This window comes from Xenopus laevis, chromosome 7L (assembly GCF_017654675.1).
Source record: "Xenopus laevis strain J_2021 chromosome 7L, Xenopus_laevis_v10.1, whole genome shotgun sequence".
NCBI lineage: Eukaryota > Metazoa > Chordata > Amphibia > Anura > Pipidae > Xenopus > Xenopus laevis.
The window spans coordinates 19,589,551-19,614,156 of NC_054383.1; the positions used below are offsets into that span (position 1 = coordinate 19,589,551).

Below are 24,606 nucleotides of genomic sequence, written 5' to 3' on the forward strand. Positions count from 1 at the left end.
AAAGCCACAGGCTTTGTAGGTGCATAAAAAGATACTATTTGCCGTAGACCCGAGGAGTCAAAAACAGATGTTGACCTTGTCAAGATGGAACGACTCCTCGAAGGAGCAGGAACTTAAAGGAGTAAAATGTTTCCTGTGTATTTGGCCATCAACATAAGGAGATGTGTTTGTATCTACAAAGGGGGGGGTGTAAAAATCTGGTCCCGTTCAAGTTCTCTAACCTTCCACCACCTTTGAGATAATTAGCACCGTGTTTATATCTACCTCTAAGTTGGAGATACAGCTGCATTTTGTTTTATGTGGGATACATTATTAGCAAGCGCTACAGAAAAAGTGTCTGGATTCACATTAAAGGAGAACTCCGGCTTCCAAACCAAAATTTGAAAAAGAGGCCCGCATAACACAAAAATCCCTAATATACCCATCACCATTATCGGGGTTATGATCTCGTTATCAGGAACCTTGCTTAGGGATGGGTACACTCATGCACAGGGTAACCCTGCGAATTCTGGTGTTCACTGACGCTCTTTCTGCTGCGGAAAACACTAGGGAAAGTGCGTAATAAAACAAGTCCGTAAACGAGGTACCGGCAAGGATTTAGAAGAGGTCGAGACTCAGGCAAAGAGTTCAAGGCAGGCAGCAGGAATCGAAGTCAGAAGTCAAGCAGGAGTCAAAACCAGGAAAACAATCTCAGAATAAACGCTTTGGCTGGTAACTGGAACCTAGAGACTTGGCGCTTTAAGGAGGATTTGGCGCCAAATTTTGAATTTGGAACCTCTTTGTGACGTCATGACACTCGGTGTCAACCAGGAAGTGCGTGCCTGCGCACTGAGAAGCTTCGAGAGACGCGCCAGGAGGTAAGCAATCTCCGGTGCGTCTTACAATCGGTTTCTTCAAAAAGTATGTATAAATGCCATTTTCTATGCTGAAATCCAGCTGTTTAACAGTTCTTCTCTTTCTGCATCATTTGAAATCCTGGCAGGGAAGGAGGGACTAAACACTGATGTTACAAATTGTAATAACTTCTCCACATCTTACAGACAGCATGCAGGAACTACATAACCCACAATGTATTGCTCTGTGATGTTCTGTTCCTTATTGAAATCACGTGTGCAGGGAATTGTGGGGTTTGGAGGATACAGGCTGAGGACAGATGCTGATACAAAGTAACAGTAGTCAGATAGCTCAGCAAAGTAGTCAGAGAGATCAGAATGAGAGCAGGGGGCTAGGCTTAGGGAACTTTTCCAAACCATTAAAAATCATGAAAAGTCTGCATAGTTTTTAATTGATGAATATTGCAAAGTTGCTTGAAATTGTGTTTACTTTTCAAGCTTAAGTAATGTTTTCGTGGAGTTCCCCTTTAAAGGAGAACAGAACCCTTAAAATGAATATGGCAGGAAATGCTGTATTTTATATTCTGAACTTAATGTACCAGCCCAGAGGTTCAGCAGCCCTATAACAGCAATGATTCTGGCCTTCAAAATTGTCCACAGCAGTGCGCCATCATGGATCCTGTCAGTGACACCGCACATGCTCAGTGTGCTCAGTGTTATCAAGCTAAGCTTACGGGTGAGCAGAAATCTTAAGGTTACATTTGTCATAGAAAGTTCTGAGTTAAACACATCAAAAGATGGTAGAGTGTCATGCACTAGTTGAACTCTTCATGATGCTGCGATCAGCTCTATATTTAGGTCCTCGTCCACCCTAGGCACCTCAGTTTGCCCCATGTTCCAGAAGTGACATCACCCGCACGATGTATGACATCATTTCCAAATCTGATGCGCATAAAATGTGCTCCTACCCCCTCACACACACCCAAGCATAGCTGCTGGATTTCCTCAAAAGTTTCCTGCGGTGGGTGGGGAGATTTTTTATTTTTCAAAAAAATTATTTATTTTTATATAGGCACCTACAGGGGCCGCCCCTTTAAAGCTACTGCCCTAAGCCTCGGGTACTTATATAAATACAGCCCTGGTTGTGCTGTACACAGTGAATGCCATCCAGAGTAGAATGGAAGGGGCCACTGTGTAGGGACCACTGTCATCCCTACACAGATGAGGACTGCCTAGGGAGCACTAACCCCGCTAATTTTTATATTTGGGGCATGAAACCACCCTCACTCATTACCCCCATATGTAATAAAAGGCACTAAGTTTGCCCAGTAGCAGTAACTCATAGTAACCAATAAGATGTTTGCGTTTAAACAGGTGACCAGTAAATGCTACCTGCTGATTGGCTGCTATGGGTTACTGCTCCTGGGCAAACTTTGTGCCTTTTATTACATAACCTCCTAAGAGTGTACTATGACAGGGCAAAACTCACTAATCCTCATTTCTTTAAACTAAGGGACTTGGGACCCATAGCACTCCTACCTGCTATCCTTCACCTTTTTATCAACTAGGGAACAAGACACCAAATAATATCCCTGAGCCAATGGGAAAATACCTCCCTCCCACAGGGTATGGGTCACCTACGGGGGACTTCCAATAAGAGGAGATGAATGCTATTTCACATCCCTACAGAGCACAAAAGAATGAAAAGTAATGTAAAGCCTTGAATAAACGTATTACTCAGAGTGCTCTTCAGAAAATTCAGTTAGTGAGCAGAGACAAGTTATCTGATGTTTCTCTGGTCAGTTCTAAGCAAAGCGACATTGCATGACTTTCCTCTTCTCAGTAACTCAATTTTCTGCCGGCTGTGGATGTAAGCCTTGCCAAACAGCAGGCGGCGCTTCTGTTTAAAATTCATAACTGGCTGTTTAACAATCAATTGATATGACCTGTTATTGAAATGAAAACAAATCGTAGCCATAGAAGGACTTCCAGACATGACTTTTCTTATTAATGACTGTAGGTTGAGAGCAACAAAGTCAAGTCTGTTTACAAAGCGAACGCAGAAGCCTTCCCACTCCCTGATTAAAAGTAATCACTTGAAATCCTTCTGACCCCCAGGGCAAGGGTTAAACCATTATCCCCAAAGATCTGTCGATACAGAGCGTAGTCATTTGTTTGGGGGAAAACAGTCACATTTGTCTTTCCCATTTATTTGTCGTTTGGACTCTTTAAAGTGACCAACCAGAGCAGCAACCTTGACCTTTCCATATTTACCGGAGAAGAAAATAACATTTAATGGCTTTTTTTTTTTTTTTTGTAGCGCTTGAAACAAGATTTGTTATGGTTCCACTTTATGAACTCTGCAAAGCTCAGCAAAGGAATTCCAAATAAGGTTTATTAAAAATGATTTCCAAAGCAAAAAGAAAGAACATGATTAAATCTTATTTATTGCACAATCCAGAATTCGTTTTGGCGGCTCTTTATAAATCTGCATAGAACGCCTTCCGCCGCCGTACCGTCACATTTTAAAAGAACAAAATTAAGATCTTCGGATGTTTTTTTTTTAGCATTGATTTTATTGTCGGTTTACAGGCGATTCCCTAAAGAGAAGCAAAATGAGAAATAACTCGGAACACAAAATTCATTTAGCATTTTAGCTTTGCCCGAGAAACTCACTTTATTTTGATACCTCGGTAGTTTCATAATTATACCCAGTGTTTTGCTGCTTCCTATAAAACACACAACTTTTTTTTATGAGACCTTTTGGGAAGATAATTTTATGTAATTACTGATTAAAGTTTTACTCTCAGTCTATAATTTCACTTTATATATTATTTGTTTTTTCGTTCTTTTATGCTTGTCCAGAATTACGATTTCTCTTTTCAGCTGCTGCTCTGTGTTTATTTAATGGATTCTATTATTGTTGGGGAATTAGTTCACTCCCAAGCAGAACAGCAAACCATATTGGGTCCTAGTAAATTAAAGCTGGCTGTATATGTGCTGTACCAATATCATGGAACAAAGTGATATTTTGAGTGATTTGTTGTATTTATATGTTGGCCAGATGATCTTGGTCAGTCAAGTAGGTTTAGAATTTAATCTGCTGATACACCATGTTGTCCAGTGTACGCCCCCATGATCCAGAGGGGGCGGGGCTATGGAGATGATTATTATTATTAACATTTATTTATATAGCGCCAGCATATTTCGCAGCGCTGTAAAGTAGATGTGTTTATACAACTAAATCACATTAATTACATACACAGAACAGGAGTTACATACATCACAACCAATACCGGTACGAAAGGTGAGGAAGGCCCTGTGCAAAGGAGCTTTCAATCTAATGGGAAGGGAATAAGACACAAGGTGTGGGAGTGGGCAGGATCAGAATTAAGTGAGTGAGAGATGTGGTACTGTATGTGGTATTGCATTTGGTAGTTAAGCAGAGTGAGGGTAGGCTTCTCAAAAGAAGTGCGTTTTGAGAGACTTTCTGAATGCAGAAAGGTTGGGAGAAAGTCGGACAGACCATGGGAGAGAATTCCAGAGGAGGGGTGCAGCCCTTGCAAAGTCTTGAATGCGAGTGTGTGAGGAGGTAATGAGAGAAGAGTTGAGTAGCAGGTCAGTAGAGGAGCGGGAAGAGAAAAGGTTAGGGTGGGATGGAGGAGCTGAAATTATATTTACTAATAACTTGTACATGTTAAATTAATGCGTATTGGAAAGCTGCTTATTATAAGTGGCGTAACTATAGCGAAAGCAGAACCTGCAGTTGCAAGGGGGCCTGGAGAACAGGGGGGCCTGGACTGTGGGGTCTGTTTCCTCTATAGCTAATAAAAAAACCCTCCTCCCCAGCCATTCTCTATTATTGGCAAGGAAGGGGGAAGCAAGTCAGACTGGAGTGGGCGGGGTCTGGGCGGGATGTGGGTGGAGGAATGACAGGCGCAGGGAGGAGGCGTGGTGGGAAGTGGGTGGGAGGATGGGGATCGGAGTGTGCCAGGCCTCTCTGAAGATTTGTTTTGCAGGGTGCACTCTAGTTACGCCACTGCTCATAACATACCTCCCAACATTGTGGAAATAAAAAGAGGGACAAAAAGTTGCTGTGCGTAACCCGATGAAATTGCTTGTGACCACGCCCATTTTTGTGGCCACACCCCCTAATTACCATGTTCACTTTACAAAATTTGCCAGGTTATGAAAGTTTGAACATATTTCTGTAGTTTTTTTTCCAGTTATTACAGTTTTGCTAATGAAGGTGAATTGCCCTTTAAGCTGTGAGTTTAACTTCTCTTGAGGGACCTGTTATCTTATTGTTACAATTACTTATTTGCTTATCTCAAAATTGTTAGTATCTCAAAATTGTAAGTATCTTATATGAACCTCGAGGCTGTTCTGGGCTCTCTGCCAAAAGCCAATTAAGTTAGAAACTTTGTTTCTTTTTCTGGCTGTTCAGTGTAGAGAAAAACTGGACTTTCCAGTACAAACGAGGGACTGCGGGTTGAGCTGTCAAAAGAGGGACTGTCCCCTCTAAAAATGGGACAGTTGGGAGGTATGCTCATAATTATATTTTACTATGTAAGAAAAAAATCAGTTTTTTGTGGATTTCCCCTTTAAGACAGCTAGACTCTGGGCATAACAGGACTGCTGCTGTTGATACCAGGGAAGGAGACGCAGTCACATATTCAAGTGAAGAACTGTTTAATTTCATGACATTTTCTTTGTTCCTGTAATCTAATTGTAAATAAGGATACCTTTTCCCGAATTACAGTTTTACGCCCATATGTAATAAAAGGCATTGTTTGCCCAGGAGCAGTAACCCATAGCAACCAATACGATCTTCAAAAGGCGACTAGTAAATTCTACCACCTGATTAGTTGCTATTGGTTTCTGCTCCTGGACAAACTTAGTGCCTTTAATTACATAAACATTTATAGGTGGCCAGAGTCAAGTTTTCTAATGTTTGATGTCAGGTTATTCCTCTTACAAACTGAGAATATGGATTGAATCTTGTAATCTTGGATTGAATCCATTTGGGCAGCCCCAGCGGTTGCTGAGCAAGCCTAGCAGGGAGCATCTTCCGTGTGTTTCTTGTTAAAAAGTTTTGATATTGTTAATGTCAATTTATTAGTTGTAGGAAAACAGAAAAAAGTCCTGTAGTGAACGTTGCTAAAGAGCAACATTTAGGGGGTTCTCTATCAAAGGTCAAGTTGAGTTTTTCAAACGTAGTTTCAGCTAAAAAACAAAAAAACAGCAGTTGCTAAAAACCAATATAGGCACTACCTAAGTAAATAGGATTATAATAGAACAAAACATTAGTAGAAGGGGAGGATGTACCCACAGTTCACCAGGTGCATATCCATAGAAAAACAACAAAAGTTGTGGTTTCCTCGAAAAATCAGTCAAGGGTATTTAAAAATATACAAAAAAGTTTATTAGGACATAGTAAAACAACGGCCTAACGCGTTTGTGCCTATTAGGGCACTAACGTGTTAGGCTGTTGTTTTACTATGTCCTAATAAACTTTTTTGTATCTTTTTTACTACCCTTGACTGATTTTTGGAGGGACTCACAACTTTTGTTGTTTTTCTATAGTAAAAACTAAAAATTTTCGGGATAAAAAATGCGTACTTTTCGCGTATTATGCCCGCATAAAGCTTGAATCTGAAAATACTCCAGAAGTCAATGGCAGGGGTCCCTTGAACCATTTGAAGATGTTTCTAGCCTGCATGAATTTTTGGGAGGTATTTTGGTGGTTTGTATTTAAAAACTCGATCGATTTCAGTGATTCAATATTTATTCTAGGGATGCACTGAATCCACTATTCTGGATTCAGCTGAACCCCTGAATCCTTCGCAAAAGATTTGCAAATTAGGGGTCGGAAGGGGAAAACATTTTTTACTTCCTTGTTTTGTGACAAAATATCACGCGATTTCCCTCCCCGTCCCTAAGTTGCATATGCAAATTAGGGTTCGGATTTGGTTCGGCCGGGCAGAAGGATTCGCCCAAATCCGAATCCTACTGAAAAAGGCTGAATCCTTGCTGAATCCCGAACCGAATCCTGGATTCGGTGCATCCCTAATTTATTTTGACGCTAACTCAATCAATTCGAGTATTCCAGTTTTTCCCCCTGTTTGCATTCATTCAAGTTTTGTACATTTGGGTTTTTTCATAAATAAGATGAGAAAGAGATAACCATAATGGAAAATAGATAAGGTATCCCCTTGTACAGACTATCATTACAGTTACAGTAGGTGCTCACGCCTGCTCTGATTTGGTTGGTCTTTCCCGTTCAGCCATTATTTCGCCATTGATCTTGGACCATTAGGCAACACCCCTCTTGTAAAGGGATTTACTAAACCAGAAGATCGGAAAGGCTGCAATTAGGAACCAGAGAACGGATGAGTTTGCGCAAGGCACAATCTGCACTTCTAGTCAGTAAAAGTATAACTAAAAACAACATAATTAAACATTTCAATGGTAACATTTCCATTAGACAAATGCAAAGGGAAAATCGGAAATTGTCCATTTAGGCCGGTCTTTTCCCAGCACATTTATACATTTTGCTTCCTTGTATTTCTACCTACAGATACTTTTCTCTGCTGTTAACTAGACTTGCCCACAGGCTCCCTATTATGCTCCGCAGCGAGTTAGGGCCCATTAGGGAAATAAGTGGAATGACAGGCAATCTACAGGCTTTTAGTGGCGACCAATCACTTTCCACGTATTGGGAATTTCCTCTCTGCACAGTGAGAAACGCAGACAAAGCTTAAAGTAAATGTTAGGCTGATGGAGTCATCAACTGACACAGCCGTGAATTGTAAAAGAAAAGAGTGGTAAAGATCTTTTACATGAGTACAGGTATGGGGTCCGTTATCTGGAAATCCATTATCCAGGAAGCTCTGAATTACGGAAAGGCTCCCACAGAATCCAAATTTTTAAAAAATTATTTCCTTTTTCTCTGTAATAATAAAACAGTAGCTTATACTTGATCCCAACTAAAATAGAATTGATCCGTATTGGAAGCAAAACCAGCCTATTGGGTTTATTTAATAATATATTTATATGATTTTCTAGTAGACTTAAGGTATGAAGATCCAAATTATGGAAAGATCCCTTGGCCGTAAAACCCCAGGTCCTGAGCATTCTGGATAACGGGTCCCATACCTTTATTAGCCTGGCAGTTACTAGATATTTTTCTTTTGCCATTTTTTTACTGAACTAGAGAGAAGGGGCCCCTGGCAGTGCAGGAAGACTGGGCCCCAACTCAGATTGGAGGGAAAATACAATAATGATGGATATCTAATCTGTAGTTGTTAAACTACAAATCCCTTGCAATGCTCGGGCCCCAAGGTGGGTGCTTGGTGCAAATGAACTAACCCAATGGTCATGCCTTACCTTTTAGGAGCCAAACCTGCCCCAGGGATCTGCTTTGAGAGAGTCAACTCAGCGGGGGATCCCTATGGAAACTGTGGGAAGGATTCCACCGGATCTTTCAGCAAGTGTGAGAACAGGTAAAAAAAACCCTGTAAAAAAGAGGTTTAAAGACCTGGAAGACAGGATTCTGCTGCCAGTGGTACTGGGGTCTTATTTTGTTCCATTTTCTTTTTCAAGAGATGCCAAATGTGGGAAAATTCAGTGTCAAGGAGGAGCAAACCGCCCTGTAATTGGCACGAATGCCGTTTCCATCGAAACCAATATTCCGCTGCAAGAAGGCCGTCGCATCCTCTGCCGTGGGACGCATGTTTATCTGGGGGATGACTTGCCGGACCCGGGGCTTGTCCTGGCTGGCACCAAATGTGAAGAAGGAAAAGTAAGTGTTAGTACAGGAAGAGGATCAGTTATCCAGAAACCCGATATCCAGAAAGCTCCGCATTATGGAAAGACCATCTCCCATAGACTCTATTTTATCCAAATAATCCAAATTTTAACAAATTATTTATTTTTTCTATGTAGTAATATAACAGTACCTTGTGTATGATTCAAACTAAGAGATAATTAATCCATATTGGAAGCAAAACCAGGGTTTATTAAATATTAACACGATTTTCTAGTAGACTTAAGGTATGAAGATCCAAATTACAGAAAGATCCTTCATCCGGAAAGCCCCAGCTCCCGAGCATTCTGGATAACAGGTCCCATACCTGTAATGTGTTGCCTCTATGAAAATAAAGGTCAATCTTAAAGACCCAGTCATACAGTGTTCATCTACCCCTGGGTCTGTTTCTGTGATTCAGGCCAAGCAGCTCAGAATGTACCAATATTTCCCAATGGCGCAGAAACCAGCGTTGCTTGCTGAAAGCCATAGCAACCAATCAGCTATTAGCTTTCATCAGTCCGTGGCACGTTAAACTATTAAAGCAATCGTCTGATTTGTTATTGTGTCGCTTTTGCCACTGAGCCCCAAGTCTAATACCTTCATCTTGACCTTTATCTGCTGCTTAAAACTTCATGGGGCTTATTTACAAACACACGTAGGTGCTAAACTGCACAAGTACACAGCACCCGATCAAATCTGTGCATTACTTTTTTGGATTTGTTGCAAAATTTTTAAAACTTTTTGTTGATTGCATGGTATTGGCAACTGCAATGTAAAACCCACATTAGTAAATTACCCCCCCCCCTCCATATGTACACGGGACAAGTAAATATTGTTACACCTCATTCCATATTTTGGCAGTAATGTTGGAGCTTGATAATATCCTGTAACACTCTGCAAGACTGTAGGGCAACTGGGGGTTCAGAGGTTGGACTACAACACAATGACACTAATCCCTTTTAGTCAATGTGTCACTCAAAGCTTTGGGCCAAAACCATTTACATAAACCAAGTAAATCTTGTGTGTTAATTCCATGCAATGACAGATTCATCGATTGGCCCCTATAGGAAATACACACTTAAAGGAGTTGTTCACCTTTAAATTGCACTGATATGAATGAGAGACTGTAATATGAATAGGAGAGGGTCTGAATAGAAGGATCCGTATTAAAAAGTAGCAATAACAACTAGAGAGGTACATTTCCTGAAGAAAATGTGAGTGGTGCTTGCCGTGGCAAAACTCAGGCCCAAATCTGATTGGCTGTTGTTGCCCCGCCCCTTTTTTTCCTAATTGTGAACCACAGTCACTCAGTGACTAACATACCAAAGTTTGGGAATGCTGTCATTTAATGTGTAAAAATGGCAGCATTTCTATTTTTTTCTATTGAAAATCAATGAATGAAATTTGATTGGTTGTTGGTGGCTCCGCCCACTTTTTCTAAACTTGAATTGGAAACCCCCAGCGACCACATTTGTGATATTCAAGGTCCCTGACATCAATACTGAGAGAATGGCAGCCTTCTTAATTTTTCCCATTAAAACCAATCAAAGAAATCTGATTGGTTGGTTTTGGCTGCACCCACTTTTCTTAATTTTAATCCCAGTCCCCCAGTGACCAACTGTGCCAAGTTTGAGGAGGCTGCCATTAACCGTCTAAGAGCGGCAGCAGTTTAAAATTTTCCTATTTAATTGAATGGCTGAAATTTGATTGGCTGTTGTAGACTCCGCCCACTTTTTGTAAATTTTGGCTGCAGTCACCCAGTGACCCACGGTGCCAAGTTTGGGATCTCTGGCTTTATTACTGTGAGAATTACAGCTGTTTACATTTTCTCATTGAAGTCAATAGGGAAAATCTGATTGGTTGTTTGCGGCTCCGCTCACTTTTTTGGGTCCCCAAAATAGGACAGAAAAGTCACAACACCCCATTCCCGAATAAGCTGAACGGTTTGACACCTCATTCATGGGTCTGCGACAAACTAATTATTCGATAAATTCCCCATTATAAGTCAATGGGGCAAATTTGGGGACCTCTCCTGCCCCGGGGGTAAAACTTATACCCTCGTGTGGGGTATCATCTGACACAGGTCGCAAACCTCTTCAAATGTGGTAAATTTAACGTTTCTACAAGATTCCCTCTCTGCGCTAGAATCCGTCAAAAGTTGGCCTCAATGTTAATCTATGGGACTTTTCGGGGTGGTTAATTGCCCCCCCAAGGGGCAATTAACCACCCACCCCTTAGAAAAGTCATACCACCCCATTCCCGATTAAGCCGCACGATTTGACACCTCATTCATGGGTCTAGGACAAACGGTGCGGGACTAGTTACGCGCCAAACTTTCATACGGAAGAAGAATAAAAATAAGTTTGCAAGATAACAGTAGTGATGCTTTGCTTCGCAAGCACCACTAATAAATTTGTAGCCTTATAGAGCATTTGGTTTTTAATGGGGTCAGTGACCCCCATTTCCAAGCTGGAAAGAGTCAGAAGAAAAAGAAAATAATTACAAAACTACAAAAAAATAAATAATGAAGGCCAATTGAAAAGTTGCTTAGATGTGGCCATTCTTTAACATACTAAAAGTTAAGATGAAGATGAACAACCCCTTTAGGGTAAGTCCACACTGGGCGTTTTGGGGAGATTTGGTCGCCTTTGCGGTGACCAATCTCCCCAAACGCCTTCCCTGACTCTGCGCCGGCTTAATTGAAAAAACGCCGGCGCTAATCACACACAGCGGTTCATTTTCCGAAGTTGCCCGAATTGCCTCACGAGGAAACCTCGGGCGACTTCGGAAAACGAATCGCAGCGTGTGATTAGTGCCGGTGTTTTTTCATTTTAGCCGGTGCAGAGTCAGGGAAGGCGTTTGGGGAGATTGGTCACCGCAAAGACGAGGCGATTAGTCGCCAGGCGACCAAATCTACCCAAAACGCCCAGTGTGGCCTGACCCTTAAACTGGGTATAAACAAATTCTGTGAGGTCGACAAACAAGCAGATCTTTTCTTGATTTGATCACCAACACTCTGAGCTAAATCAGGATAATTCAATTGTTTTCCACTGGGTCAACGATAAGATCATAATGGGGACCTGTTAGAAGAGGAACACATCAATGAGCTGATTCAGTCCTCACCTGATAGGATTTTCTAACATTCCAGACAGATGTCCTTTTAGTATTGGGTGTGGGCTGATTTAGCAAATGTTTGATTGATTCCTTCCTGGACTGAGACAACCTTTGCCAATGTTACTTCTTAATCTCCATAGATCATATCATATTCACCATAGATCAGATCATATTCCTGTCCTGCGTGTACCTAAGAAGTTCTGAGCTACGAAATATTTCCAGTCGTAATTGCCATGATGGAATTTAATAACAGTAATGTTGTATTATAAGCGACAAGGAGTGGGTGGAACAGGTGCAATACAGTACATTCTGCCATGATCCATATCTCTGTTTTGTTCCTTCACATCCAATCAGTCAATTACAGATGATATAGTAACTTCACCATGTTCACCACTTAAATATGTAAATACCGAGCAGATTTCAAAGATTATACTGTATGATGTTCAAGGTTGTACATTAAGGGAATAAACAGCAGAAAAGGCTTCTTTTTTAGGGAAGGTACAGTATAACAAAGTCTCCAGTACATGGACACAAGTCCCACAGGTTTGTGGGTGGAACACATAGGCCCAGGCTAGGGCAACATATCATAGTAGATCCAACTCTTAAATTAATGAATACGGTTACAATGTGCATTGAGTTTTCTTTTATTTAAACTGCTATAACTACAGATATTGAATTCGGTACATGGAAACTGTTGTCCGCATTTCCAAACTTTGGTGGTGTGGACAACTATCTTCTTGTATTTCATTCAGATGACAGTGGGTTACCCAAGGCTAGGTTTATACCTAGGGCACCCCTATGACAGGACCATTCATAGCCCCTTTTCCCCCCTTTATATACATATGCACAGATGCTCAAGTCACATCTCATCAGTTCAGGAGCACAGGGATTGTCACATGGGAGAGCAAGCATATCTCCTGCATGTCCCCAGTGCTTCCAAACCCACTGAGATGAGGCTGGGTGGCATCATGCCCCAAAATCTTCCACAACAAAAAGAGATAGTGCATCCAACCTATATAGAAACTACTAAAGTCAATGCAATTTCAAAAAGTAGCATATGAGTGAGGAGGACATACTCACAGTTCACCCCAGTCCAAGGGTGCATGTACATAGGAACAAAACCAAGAGTGTGAGTTCCTCCAAAAAGTGTTCCGGCAGCAAGTAAAAAAGATACAAAAGTTTATTAAGACATATTAGGACATAGCCTAATATGTGTTAATAAACTTTTGTATCTTTTTACTTGCTGCCAGATCACTTTTTGGAGGAACTCATACTCTTGGTTTTGTTCCTAAAATTCTTCCACCTTAGGCCCAGGTCATTGTGGTCTTTCCACAACTCCAGGCCTGGGGTTAACAAGTTGAGTAAGGCATAGTAATAGTAAAGTTCTCGCCAGGGTAGTAGTTGTAGTGAGACTGTGAGAGGTTAGGGGAAGAGTAGTCCATGCTCCATTGGGCAGACAGGAAGGAAAGCCAATAAAAAGAGTCATTCCCAAGGAATGTGAAAGGGAAGTTAGAACAAACAATTAACTGTTCACCATGTGTTAAATAAATGTAAGCTTGAGTTTACATTTGGGTGCACTTCCATTTGAGCATTGTTCATTTGCTTGCAGAATTATTTCCATCTTATTTGTATCTCCTCCTGCTAACACTAAGCCTGGAGTATCCCAATAACAACCACTTTTGCATGGCCTTTTGATGATTAAAGGCCATGCCCTCTATGCTTGTAGGCCATGCTTCCTACTGGTTACTTGTAATGGGGTTATAACACCACATGGGGGTTGTGGGAAGTGATGAGGAAGGTTGTGGCCAGCCAGTCTGAGAATAATGGCAGCCAAGACAAAACTAAAACTGCAAGCTGAGCCAGATCCCCCAAAGGCAATTGTGGTAAGTAGGAAGAGGAGCCTAGGCTTGTAATCATCTACCTTATTAAAGGAACAGTTCAGTGTAAAACTAAAAACTGGATACATTCTGAAGATGCCTGTGGCATTCGCGTCTAATGCATTCGCATGGGCCAAATGGTGCACTTGTAAGCGATTCATCCAAAGAGCACATCCGCTACAGCTATTCCGTAGTGAATATCTGCCCCTCTAAATAGATATGTCTCCAACTCTGCAACCATTTCTAAAACAGCATACATTTAAAAAAAAACTAAAAAAAAAAACCATGTCTGTAATGGTACCCAGCTGAACAAAATACCGCCGATATGCACTTTTATCAAGCCATTAGAATGCCTACTCGCATATCAGTGAATGCTTGAAATTAGAATTTGAAAGTTTGGAGTTCCATAATCCCTACTGATGCTATAGGGGTCTACAGTCAGGGGATAGTGGCCACTCTGCTCTTGTCACTGAGACAGCCTTTATACTGAGAGCAAATGCCCTCTCCAAACCTATGCCCCCCTCTCCCATAACGAGTGCATTAGGAATTCAGAAAAGACTTTTAAATATTCCACTAGGCTGCTCCCTAGATTTGCAATTTCAGATACGCCACTTTTATTTGAAGTGCTTTCAGAATGCCGTGTGCCTACGTACTGTGAATATTCAAATGACAAACATTGCTGTAATCAGGCCGTAGTCCCGCTGTATGAATACCGGAGCAGCTTCCTTCTAATTTCACTTCTCTGTTCTAGCTCAAGGGAATATCATCTCTAATGAGGAATTCCTGTTGACTAGAGCATCAGTTTCTCTTTGCCTCTTGCTAATTATTGTGACTGCTCCCCCCATCATCTTTAGCATTGAACTCTGACTGAACACCCCAGATTATAGTCTGTTTTACCCTCATTAGTACTGGATTGTTAAAATAAGACCCATTTTATAGTTTTTATTACATATAGTCAGCTCATGGGCATATAAATCTATGCTCCGTGCTTATTCATTTCAAGCACATATATTTATATATATATATTTCAGATGTATTAAACCTGCCCCCCCCCCGACCCCCAGTTTTTGTTCATCTACGACTATTTGAATAAGCAGAGGTTGCTGAGGGTTGGAGTCAAACAACAGATGGAGAACTACTGTATCTTTACTCTGTATATCTGCCGACAAAGAACTGGCCTGTTGAGTGCAGCAAGTACAAGAATTGCACAGTCCCATCTGCTGACTAATGATTGGATTAAAGTTGTGCTGCGTTTACTTTTTTAATTACATCTATAATGTTTCTGGCTTTGGGTGCAGTCAGACTGGGTTTCAGGGTCACACCCAAAAACCTTATCCCATACGCCTACTCTCCACAGTATATTTCCTCCCTTCCTCCAAAGGGGTCATTTACAAAGCATAATGCAATGTGCAAAGTGCAGCCTTTTATTGCATTTTGCACACTATGTTTCTGCTGTTGCAGAATGGCCGTGTCAATCTTAGGGAACTTTCCTGGTTTTTTTTTTTAAAAACGGGCTGCCTGGATCAAAACGAGACAGGCGGCGACCCTACCTGTGCCCTAACTTGTGCATCATTCAGATGTCTCATAACTTGCACATATCTGTCCCCTAACTATCATTCCGATGTACAATTTAGGGAGTAGCAGGAGGCACAAAACAGGGTCCTGTTATAGGGCAGGTGGTAAGGACAGGGCTCATCTGTGCCAGTGGTGTGCCTTGATCTGGCCAGGGCCCCCAAAAAATATCTTCGGGGATGGGGGCTGGTGTGTACTCTTTTGTCTATCTTCTTTGCCTTCCCCTTCCACCTATTTTCCCTCCCCTTCCGCTAGGGTTGCCATCCAGCCGGTATTTTACCGGCCTAGCCGGTAAAATACCTGCCAAGGCCGGGGCCAGTATTACAAATTTAGCGGCAATGTAGCTGCCGGTAAATTTGTAATACGATCAAAAGAAGCCCTCGGCCTGCCCCCAATCCCCTGCAACTTACCTTTTCTTTTGCCTCTTCTAGCGTCCACGGGTGTCCGTTGTGTGGCCCCGCCCCTTTTGATGTCATGTCCCGCCATTTTGACGTCAAGCCCCACCCATTTGAGGCCCACCCCCCAGCAGCCGGTAAAATTTTTTATAAAAGGTGGCAACCCTACCTTCCGCCCACCGAGACGTCTTCTTGCCGCCTGCCACAAGTGTGTGAGCACTAGTGATGTGCGGGCCGGCCTGACACCCGTGGGACCAGCGGGTCATTTGGGTTTGGGCTGACTTACACATACCATTGTCAAGTCGCGGGTGGGTTAGGGTTGAGCTCTTCCTTCCGCTTTCCCCACCACAACCTTCCTGTGCTGGATTCTGTCTCCAGCGCGTTTCTTTTATAGACTCACGCCTGCTTGGCCCCGCCCTGACTTACACATACCAGGAGTAGGGTTGCCACATTTTTTAAAAAAAAATTACAGGGCAGTGGTGGGGGCGGTAACTAAATGGGCGGGCCGTGATGTAAAAAGGGGCGGAGACACACGTTGTGTAGCAAAAGGGGACGGGGCCACAGCGCAAGAGGAGCAGAAGATGAAAAAAAAGGTACATTTCCACCGGAGGGCCAAGGGCTTTTGTTAAGGGTCTTACAAATTACCGGCAGCTACATTGCCGGTAAATTTGTAATACCGTCCCTGGCAGGTGTTTTACCCGCTAGGCCAGTAAAATACCGGCCGGGTGGCAACCCTAACCAGGAGTGACATCATGGCGGGGCAGGCATGGATCTATAAAGTCGGAGGTGCGCCGGGTTAGGGTCTGGTGTAAGTGGAGGAGCAGCAGGTTAAGTTTGGGTGCGGGTCGAGTTCTTCTCAACCCGCAAATGACTAGGGAGTATATGGTGAAGTTTAAACTTCAGAAAGGGCTGGTTAGGGAAACCTATTATACAGCAGACTGTGATCCAGGCCCCGTTGTCCCCCAGGCCCCCCTGCAATTGTGGGGGTCTACTGTACTATTGTTACAGCACTAGTCTGCAACTCCTGATGCTTCACACTGCTCCTCTTGCTCGTGTGCCCCCTATTGCTTTACCCATACTTGCACCCGTACTATTATGTATTCTATTTCTACCTGCTTTATTATCATACAGAAAATGTGAATAATCAAAATGAAGGCACCTAATATCAATTAGTTGGGGGGAAGATCAGGGCATACAGTCACCTTGGCCCACCTGGACTTTTCCTGATATTCCAGTGAGCCAGTCCGACACTTGCTTTGGTATCCGGGCAACATTTCCTTTTGTTTCCCCCTATACAACCACATTGAACCAGACAGATTTCTGCTCATTCCACTTAATATTTATTAATAGTATTATTATCATCATAACATTATTAATTTTTGCTTTTCTCTCACTAATCCTCTTACTGTAAATGGTATGAAACTATATTGTTGTATTCAAAATACATTAATCTTGTGTGGGAGCTGCTGTCATTAAATCTTTGTGCTAATTACATCTTTAGCCCATCTCCCTTATCAGCGCTACTGAGCTCTCTCTCTCTCTCTCTCTCTCTCTCTCTCTCTGATCTCTGTGTTAGATTTCATTACAAATTATTATTCATATATCAACTCCTTTCATTGTTTCCAAAATGTGTGTGAAAGCTCATTTTTCCAGGCAGTTGTTAATTACTAAGTTCAAAGAACATCATTACATTTTTCAAGTGTATATTTATGCGGTCTATCAGAAATTAATTTAACTAACCGTAAAAATGACAAATTACATTAATGCATTTGGCAAAATGAAATTGCTTCTTATTTACCAGTTAAATTAAATTTCTGTATAACTTTCCCGGCCTGTGTCAGGTATAACAGAAACTGAAATTTTAATTATGACGGGTGATGGAAACGACGGGTGCCTTCATTCAGCAGTTTAGGGTATATGGAGAGGCAGAGACAATGGTTCTACAGGTTCTACAGGTATGGGATCTATTATCTGGAAACCCGTTATCCTTGTGAAAAGGCCATTTACCATAGACTCCATTTTATCCAAATGATCCAAATTTTTAGAAATGATTTCTTTTTTCGCTGTAATAATAAAACAGTAGCTTGTACTTGATCCCAACTAAGATATAATTAATCCTTATTGGAAGCAGAACCAGCCTATTGGGTTTATTTAATGGTTACATGAATTTCTCGTAAACTTATGGTATGAAGATCCGCATTACAGAAATATCCATTATCCAGAAAACCTCAGATGCCGAGCATTCTGGATAACAGGTCCCATGTCTGTACTTGCATTATGAAATCCGTCACTGATGGGGACAAGTGTAGAAGTGCTGAATTGATTTCTAGGAAGCACTGCAATACCTGGAGGATCATCTGATGATGTTGGACGCCCAGTGATTTTTTATGAGCATAGGGAACACAAGTGCAGTAGACCATAGCAAAAATTCAGATGTTGCATTTATTTTCTAATCGGTTGCAGACTGTTTAACAATAACTGCTGATTGGTTTCTATGGGCAATGGCACTTGAACCCAGGCCTGGACTGGCAATCTGTGGGTTCTGGCAAATGCCAGAGGGGCTGCTATAAGGTGCCATAGAAAGTCAGTATTTAGTGGGCTGGTGGGAGCTGTTTGGACCTCTATGTGGGCTGATTGGGCCTCTGTGTACCTGAAATGTCAGGGCCTATTTTAATTCTCAGTCCGGACCTGCTTGAACCTATGTTTTGTTAAAGGACAACGAAAGGCTTAATCACTAGGGACTGCCACAAAAATGCCGACGAATTATAATTCCATGCCTCAGATCCTGGAGTACCATTCTGTGCGTAGCAAGCTTCCATCTTCTCGCTTGAGCCAGTAATCTGGAGCTTTGGCTGCCTGCAGGGGCTGTAGAGTGTTTTAAGCCTTTGCTTGTCCTTTAAATGAGCCCATTTATTAGAAACCCTGGGTTTCATAGGGCATAGCCAAAGAATTCATGCATAAAACCATAGGCATTGCCTATGACTATGACGATGTATGCACGAAATGCGTCAGGTTTAATTCACATGTTAAAGGGTGCTGGAACCCTTTAATAAAATAATGGACAGCATTTACTGATTAGGGTCCTGTTTGTGCCAGCTATTTTATGTGTGAATTGTCCTCAAGCTGAAGGTCTTGGGCTTGGGCACCAGGCAAATGACAGAGGCAAATGACAGAGGGGCTGCTGTAAGGAAGTTGCCCAAATTTGCCTCACGAGGAAACAAAGGGCGACTTCAGAAAACAAAGTGCTCCGAGTGCCATCCCGTCGGCAATTTAGATTCTAGCCGGCGGGAGGCAATTTATCGACAGGCAACTAAATCTCCCCCCGAATATTCGCGTCTGCCCTTACCCTAAACGGTAATTCACCTTCATTAGCAAAACTGTAATAACACATAAAACCCGACCCTAAAACCCCCAGAAATGTGTTCAAACTTTCCATAGCCTGCCCAATTTTGTAAAATGGATGTGGTAGTTAGGGGGTGTGGCTAGAACATGGGTGTGGTCAAAAATCCCGCCGTTCTCCGCTCGGCAAACCTTTTTGTGTCTCTTTCTATTTTCCAAACGTTGGGAGGTATGTATAATACGTATTTATATTATGTACCTCTCAATTTCTGCTTTCAGATATGCCTGAACCGGAAGTGTCAAAACATCACTATATTTGGCGTCCACGACTGTGCGATGAAATGCCACGGGCACGGAGTGAGTACACTATTGCTATTCTTTACTGGTGCCGCCTGAAGGTTTGTGCAAAGTTTAACATGCAGAAAATAAAACCTCATAATAAAAAGTACAAAATTGTTCATTTAATCACAAACCGCAGCGTGGCATTCGTTTATCGAATTCCACCAGCTATTATGAGGGAATGATTATCTGCAGCGCAGTATTGAGATGATAATAAGCTAATGAGACAATGGGAGAAGTCGGGCTATTAATACACGATCATACACAGAGCCACATTAATAACAAAACAGAGCAAAAACCTGCGCCTGGAAATAGTTCTGCTTAATTTCTCTCGCTTATCTCGGAACTCCCCTAAGACAGTCTAAGCAGCATTGTACTATGTGCCCCAGAGAACATCAGCGCCAGTCCTCTTATAATGGATTGGAACTTTGTGTTGCAGGGTATTAGACATGCAGTGCACTCGTTCTGCTCTCCATTCAGTCTGCAGGTGCCACACACAATACAATCAACACAGAGGATAATGCAGATTCTACATACATAATACTAATGAATTTACTAACGCCTTTAGGGAAAATTTACAGCCACATTGCAGTGCAAATTGGCATGGTTTTATGCTCATGTTCTTCAACAGAAATTTGGGTGCCCTCTGAGATGCATCTGCCATATTTGCCCTTTCTGTAACTTGGGTGCATGCTGCAGCTAATGGAGGTCATAAACGGGCAAATTAAAGCTGCTGATATTGGTCCTTTAGCTCGTTGATGCGTCCTACAACCCGTCGGCACCCATTGCCATCGTTATAATCTGAATGTTTGGCCCTAGGGCCGAACAATTGGATTAACCCTATGTAGCCCTGCCGCTGGTGGGCATATCGGGAAAGATCCGCTCCCCAAACGAGAGGATTTTATAGTGTATGGCCACCTTAACATTTTGCAGAGTTGGGACTGCATCACTTTCGGCACATGGTTTTAAAGTTCTCCTATAAATTAACTTTTAGTATGAGGGATATTCTGAGACAATTTGCAATTGGTTTTCATTTTTTATTATTTGTGTTTTTTGAGTTATTTAGCTGTTTATTCAGCAGCTCTCTAGTTTGCAGTTTCAGCAATCTGGCTGTTAGGGTCCATATGACCCTAGCAACCAGGCATTGATTTGAATAAGAGACTGGAATATGAATAGGAGAGGGTTTGAATAGAAATATGAGTAATAAAAAGTAGCAATAACAATACATTTGTAGCCTTACAGAGCATTTGTTATTTAGATGGGGTCAGTGACCCCTATTTGAAAGCTGGAAAGCATCAGAATAAGAAGGCAAATAATATTATAAAAAAAAAAAAAAAGAAACAATGACGACCAACTAAAAAGGTGCTTAGAATTAGACATTCTGTAACATATAAAAGTTAGCTTAAATGCAAACCACCCCTTTAAAATGGTATTAGTGTGCAATTCTTTTAGTACAAGTGCCTAGTGACGCCACCCTGAAATCCTCAGCGTTAACGGGGTGCACAGTATTCAGCAGAAGAGGCAAGTTGGACACAGTGTGGTCATTTAAAACCTCAAGGTCGGTTGCAATTTTTCCTGCAGCCCTTGCAAGAAAAAATACCTTTTATTCAAATTAATTGCATCAAAAATTGTTCTTCTGTATAGTTGAATCTGGCACCACTCAGTTCATCCTGGCTTCTGTTTTAAATTCAAGGGTGGACTGGGCCAGCGGGATACTGGGGAAAAACGAGATGGGCCCAAACCCTTGTACGACCCACTCCCCTCATGGGGAATTGCAAGCCCAGATGCTCCCCCACCCCAATCGCAGCCGTAAGGAGAAAGTGCAATAAGCAGTGTTTAGCAGGGGGGTGACAGTGGAAGGAACTGGAGTTTGCAACTAAGATGGGTGGGCCCAAGTGACAGCCCCGAAGGGCACTGGGCGCCCAAGTCCAACAGTGTCTTGAATTATGAGGAAAACACTGTATTGTGGAAAAATACATGAGAACTTAAGGTTGCCAAACACGGACATACTTTTATCGTTCTGCGATGAACGATCGCATCGTTAAACAATCGTCTGCCGGTTGTTTTACCATACGATATGTCATCCACAGAGAACGATTATATGAACAGATATAATCGTATCGTTTGCTGAAAGATTATACAGCAACGCACGATGCAATATAAACTTATGGCGGAAGCAGGATGTACAGCATACAGGAAGTGATGTAAAACATTAGTCATCGCTGGATTGTTTGTGGCTGAAAGTTCCTTAGTTTATGGAGGAACATTGTTCAACAAACGATCTACCCTGCTGCTCCGTGCAGACATATGGACTTATGCTATGGCATATTAAACTTCTTTCACATATGAGGTGATAGGGTGATATTCCTGCAGTCAGCACCAATGTATTTCTTTACATAGTTCATATGGTTACAAATGAAGCTTTCAGCAAAGAACGTTCGGGTCCTTCCGTATATGTTCCTTGGCTTGTGCTACAATTGTTCTACGACAAATGTCTGTAATTTTCACCAACTGCCCGATTTTATCCCTGAAAGACCAAAATTTTTAAACTCAACCGATCAATTTTGCGAATGATAAGGTCGAGCCGTTCATCCGACGTACACCATCAACCATCCGATAAGTTACCGATATTATCGGAACGTTCTGTAATCGTCATTTGGAAGTAAATATCTGCCCGTGTATGGCCACCTTAACATACACATGAGGATATACTGTATGTCACCTACCTGTACAAGCCATGACCAACCTGTGCTTCCTATTGCAGCTATGCCTTTATATTCTATATGATTCCAGTGCAGTATATTCATATAAAGTGATCCAAATAAGAAATACAGGGGAACAATAGGAATCTGAATGTGATACCTCTGAAGTATTTCATTTCTCACTTTCTTATACATTAATACCTTTGTTCCACGTTTCCTTTTTGCAACAAAGGAAATCATATTTTCCCTTTCAGACCCAGATGTTATCAGACTTTTAATTCTAAATGAAACGATGGGATCCAAGGACTGGAATTCTCATCTCAGCCTCTTATTTTTATGCTAATTTCTATTAATATATCAAAAGGCCTCGCACAATCTCATTAAGAATCCAGCCAAGCTCCAACCACCCCGGTAAAAGACCCCTAACAACATTGTGACAGCAGTGTCGTATCAATCTGATCTCTCGCGTTTCAGAGTCTTTAGTAAATGTGAGCAAGTGGGGTACGAAACGCGTGGGGTGCCAAGATGAGTCACTTGCCTGAATGTGAGAGGTAACACGACAATGAACTCTTAATATTCTGTCTATACAAGTGATATCAGAATGAATGTCAGTACAGGTAACTACCCACTCCTCTACTAAGCATCTGGATATAGTGACTAATATCTCAGCCGAGACTAAATGACGACATCTGGAATGTACCCGGCGGATATGTTTCCTATTTGCCTTTTGCATACATTTGGCTTTAAACTGTCACTGATCACTTAACTGCGCACCAAACTGTTCCCTAACGCAACATGAGCAAACGAGGTACAGCGGTTTCTCTAGGAGTCAATGCTGCTAACGACTGCTATGGGTTTCATGCCAATAAATTCTACTCCGAGTGGCAACTGTAAAGTCAGCAGAGTGTGAAAATCACACAACACCAATATAGAGTCTGCCTCTGTGATCCCTTTAAAGGAGAAGGAAAGCTACAGAGGCATTTTATTGCCAATAGATTAGCCACAACAGTGCAAGCTAGAATGCTTATTTATTCTGCAGAATACTTTACCATACCTGAGTAAACAGCTCTAAAAGCTTTCTCTGTTTGTTTAGGATAGCAGCTGCCATATTGGTGTGACATCACTTCCTGCCTGAGTCTCTCCCTGCTCACTTGTAGCTCTGGGCTCAGATTACAGAAGGGAGGGGAGGAGGGATAAGGGGGGAGAGGAGCAAACTGAGCATGCTCAAGCCTGTACCTTGGAGGTTTAAGCTGAAAACAGAAGCCCATGTGTACACAATAGAAGGAAAGAAATGCAGCGTTTCTTTTGACAAGGACTCAGAGCAGCATTACTTTGAGGGTTTGTTGTTGTATTTATATAGACCTTTCTGATAAAGCTTACTTAGTTTTAACCTTTTCTTTTCCTTGAAGGGACCCTTTATCAGCCCCTTTATTGTATGGATAATAAAGAGAATGATATATGACACAAATACAGGCATGGGACCTGTTATCCAGAATGTTCAGGACCTGAGGTTTTCATGATAATGGATCTTGCCATAATTTGGATCTTCATACCTTAAGTCTACTAGAAAATCATGTAAATATTAAATAAACCCAATAGGCTGGCTTTGCTTCCAATAAGGATTAATTATATCTTAGTTTGGATCAAGTACAAGGGACTGTTTTATTATTACAGAGAGAAAGGAAATCATTTAAAATCTTTAGATTATGTGGCTAAAATGGAGTCTATGTGAGACAGCCTTTCCATCATTTCTGGATAATTAGTTTCCAGATAACAGATCCCATACCTGTAATCATTCAACAAAACCGCTTTGCCCACTTTAGGGCTCTTTCATTAGCTGGATGCATGGTATTTCATAAATACTCAACAGATCATTCAGATTGCAAATAAATCCATAAACATATGTTTGACTGGAAGGACATCCCTTCAATGCCAATGTTTTACTGTGCAATTAGGGCTACACGACAATATAAGGAGCCCCCCACAACCAATATAACCAGCACCGTTGTATTAGTTCTTACTTACAGACCTTTATTTATTCTCCTTTAAAGGTTTGCAATAATAAAAAGAACTGCCATTGTGAAGCTGAATGGGCACCACCATTTTGTGACAAGCATGGCTTTGGTGGGAGTGTGGACAGTGGACCAGTCAGACAGCATGGTAAGAGATCAGGAGCCTTATTTACTAACTGCAAATACAGTGCTGCGTACAAAAATTTGCATCTGTATAAACACCATACATGGAGCACTTGCACAATGCAATTGTAGTACATGTATGGGACCTGTTATCCAGAATGCTTGGGACCTGAGGTTTTCTGGATAAGAGTTTTTTCCGTAATTTGGATCTCCATATCTTAAATCTACTAAAAAACCATTGATTAAACATAACAGGATTGTTCTGCATCCAAATAGGATTAATTACATCTTAGTTGGGATCAGTAACAAGGTATTTTTGTTATTACAGAGAAAAAGGAAATTATTTTTAAATCAAAATAATTAGATTGCTATGGAGTCTATGGGAGATGGCCCGTAATTTAGAGCTTTCTGGATAAAGGGTTTCCGAATAGCAGATCCCATACCTGTACATGGCATAGATATTGTAGCACATACCCTGCCTGTGCCTATG

General features: G+C 41.7%; 1 protein-coding gene across 1 annotated transcript in view; it reads left to right on the forward strand.

Annotated features, from left to right (window-relative positions):
• The window catches only part of adam12.L (ADAM metallopeptidase domain 12 L homeolog), a 342,539-nt gene that overhangs the window by 297,328 nt on the left and 20,605 nt on the right, over window positions 1-24,606 (forward strand). Inside the window, exons 15-18 of the mRNA XM_018225176.2 lie at window positions 8,230-8,338; window positions 8,439-8,637; window positions 19,220-19,297; window positions 24,033-24,141. Of these exons, the coding sequence (XP_018080665.1) occupies window positions 8,230-8,338; window positions 8,439-8,637; window positions 19,220-19,297; window positions 24,033-24,141 (495 nt within the window). The remainder of the gene's footprint in view (window positions 1-8,229; window positions 8,339-8,438; window positions 8,638-19,219; window positions 19,298-24,032; window positions 24,142-24,606) is intronic.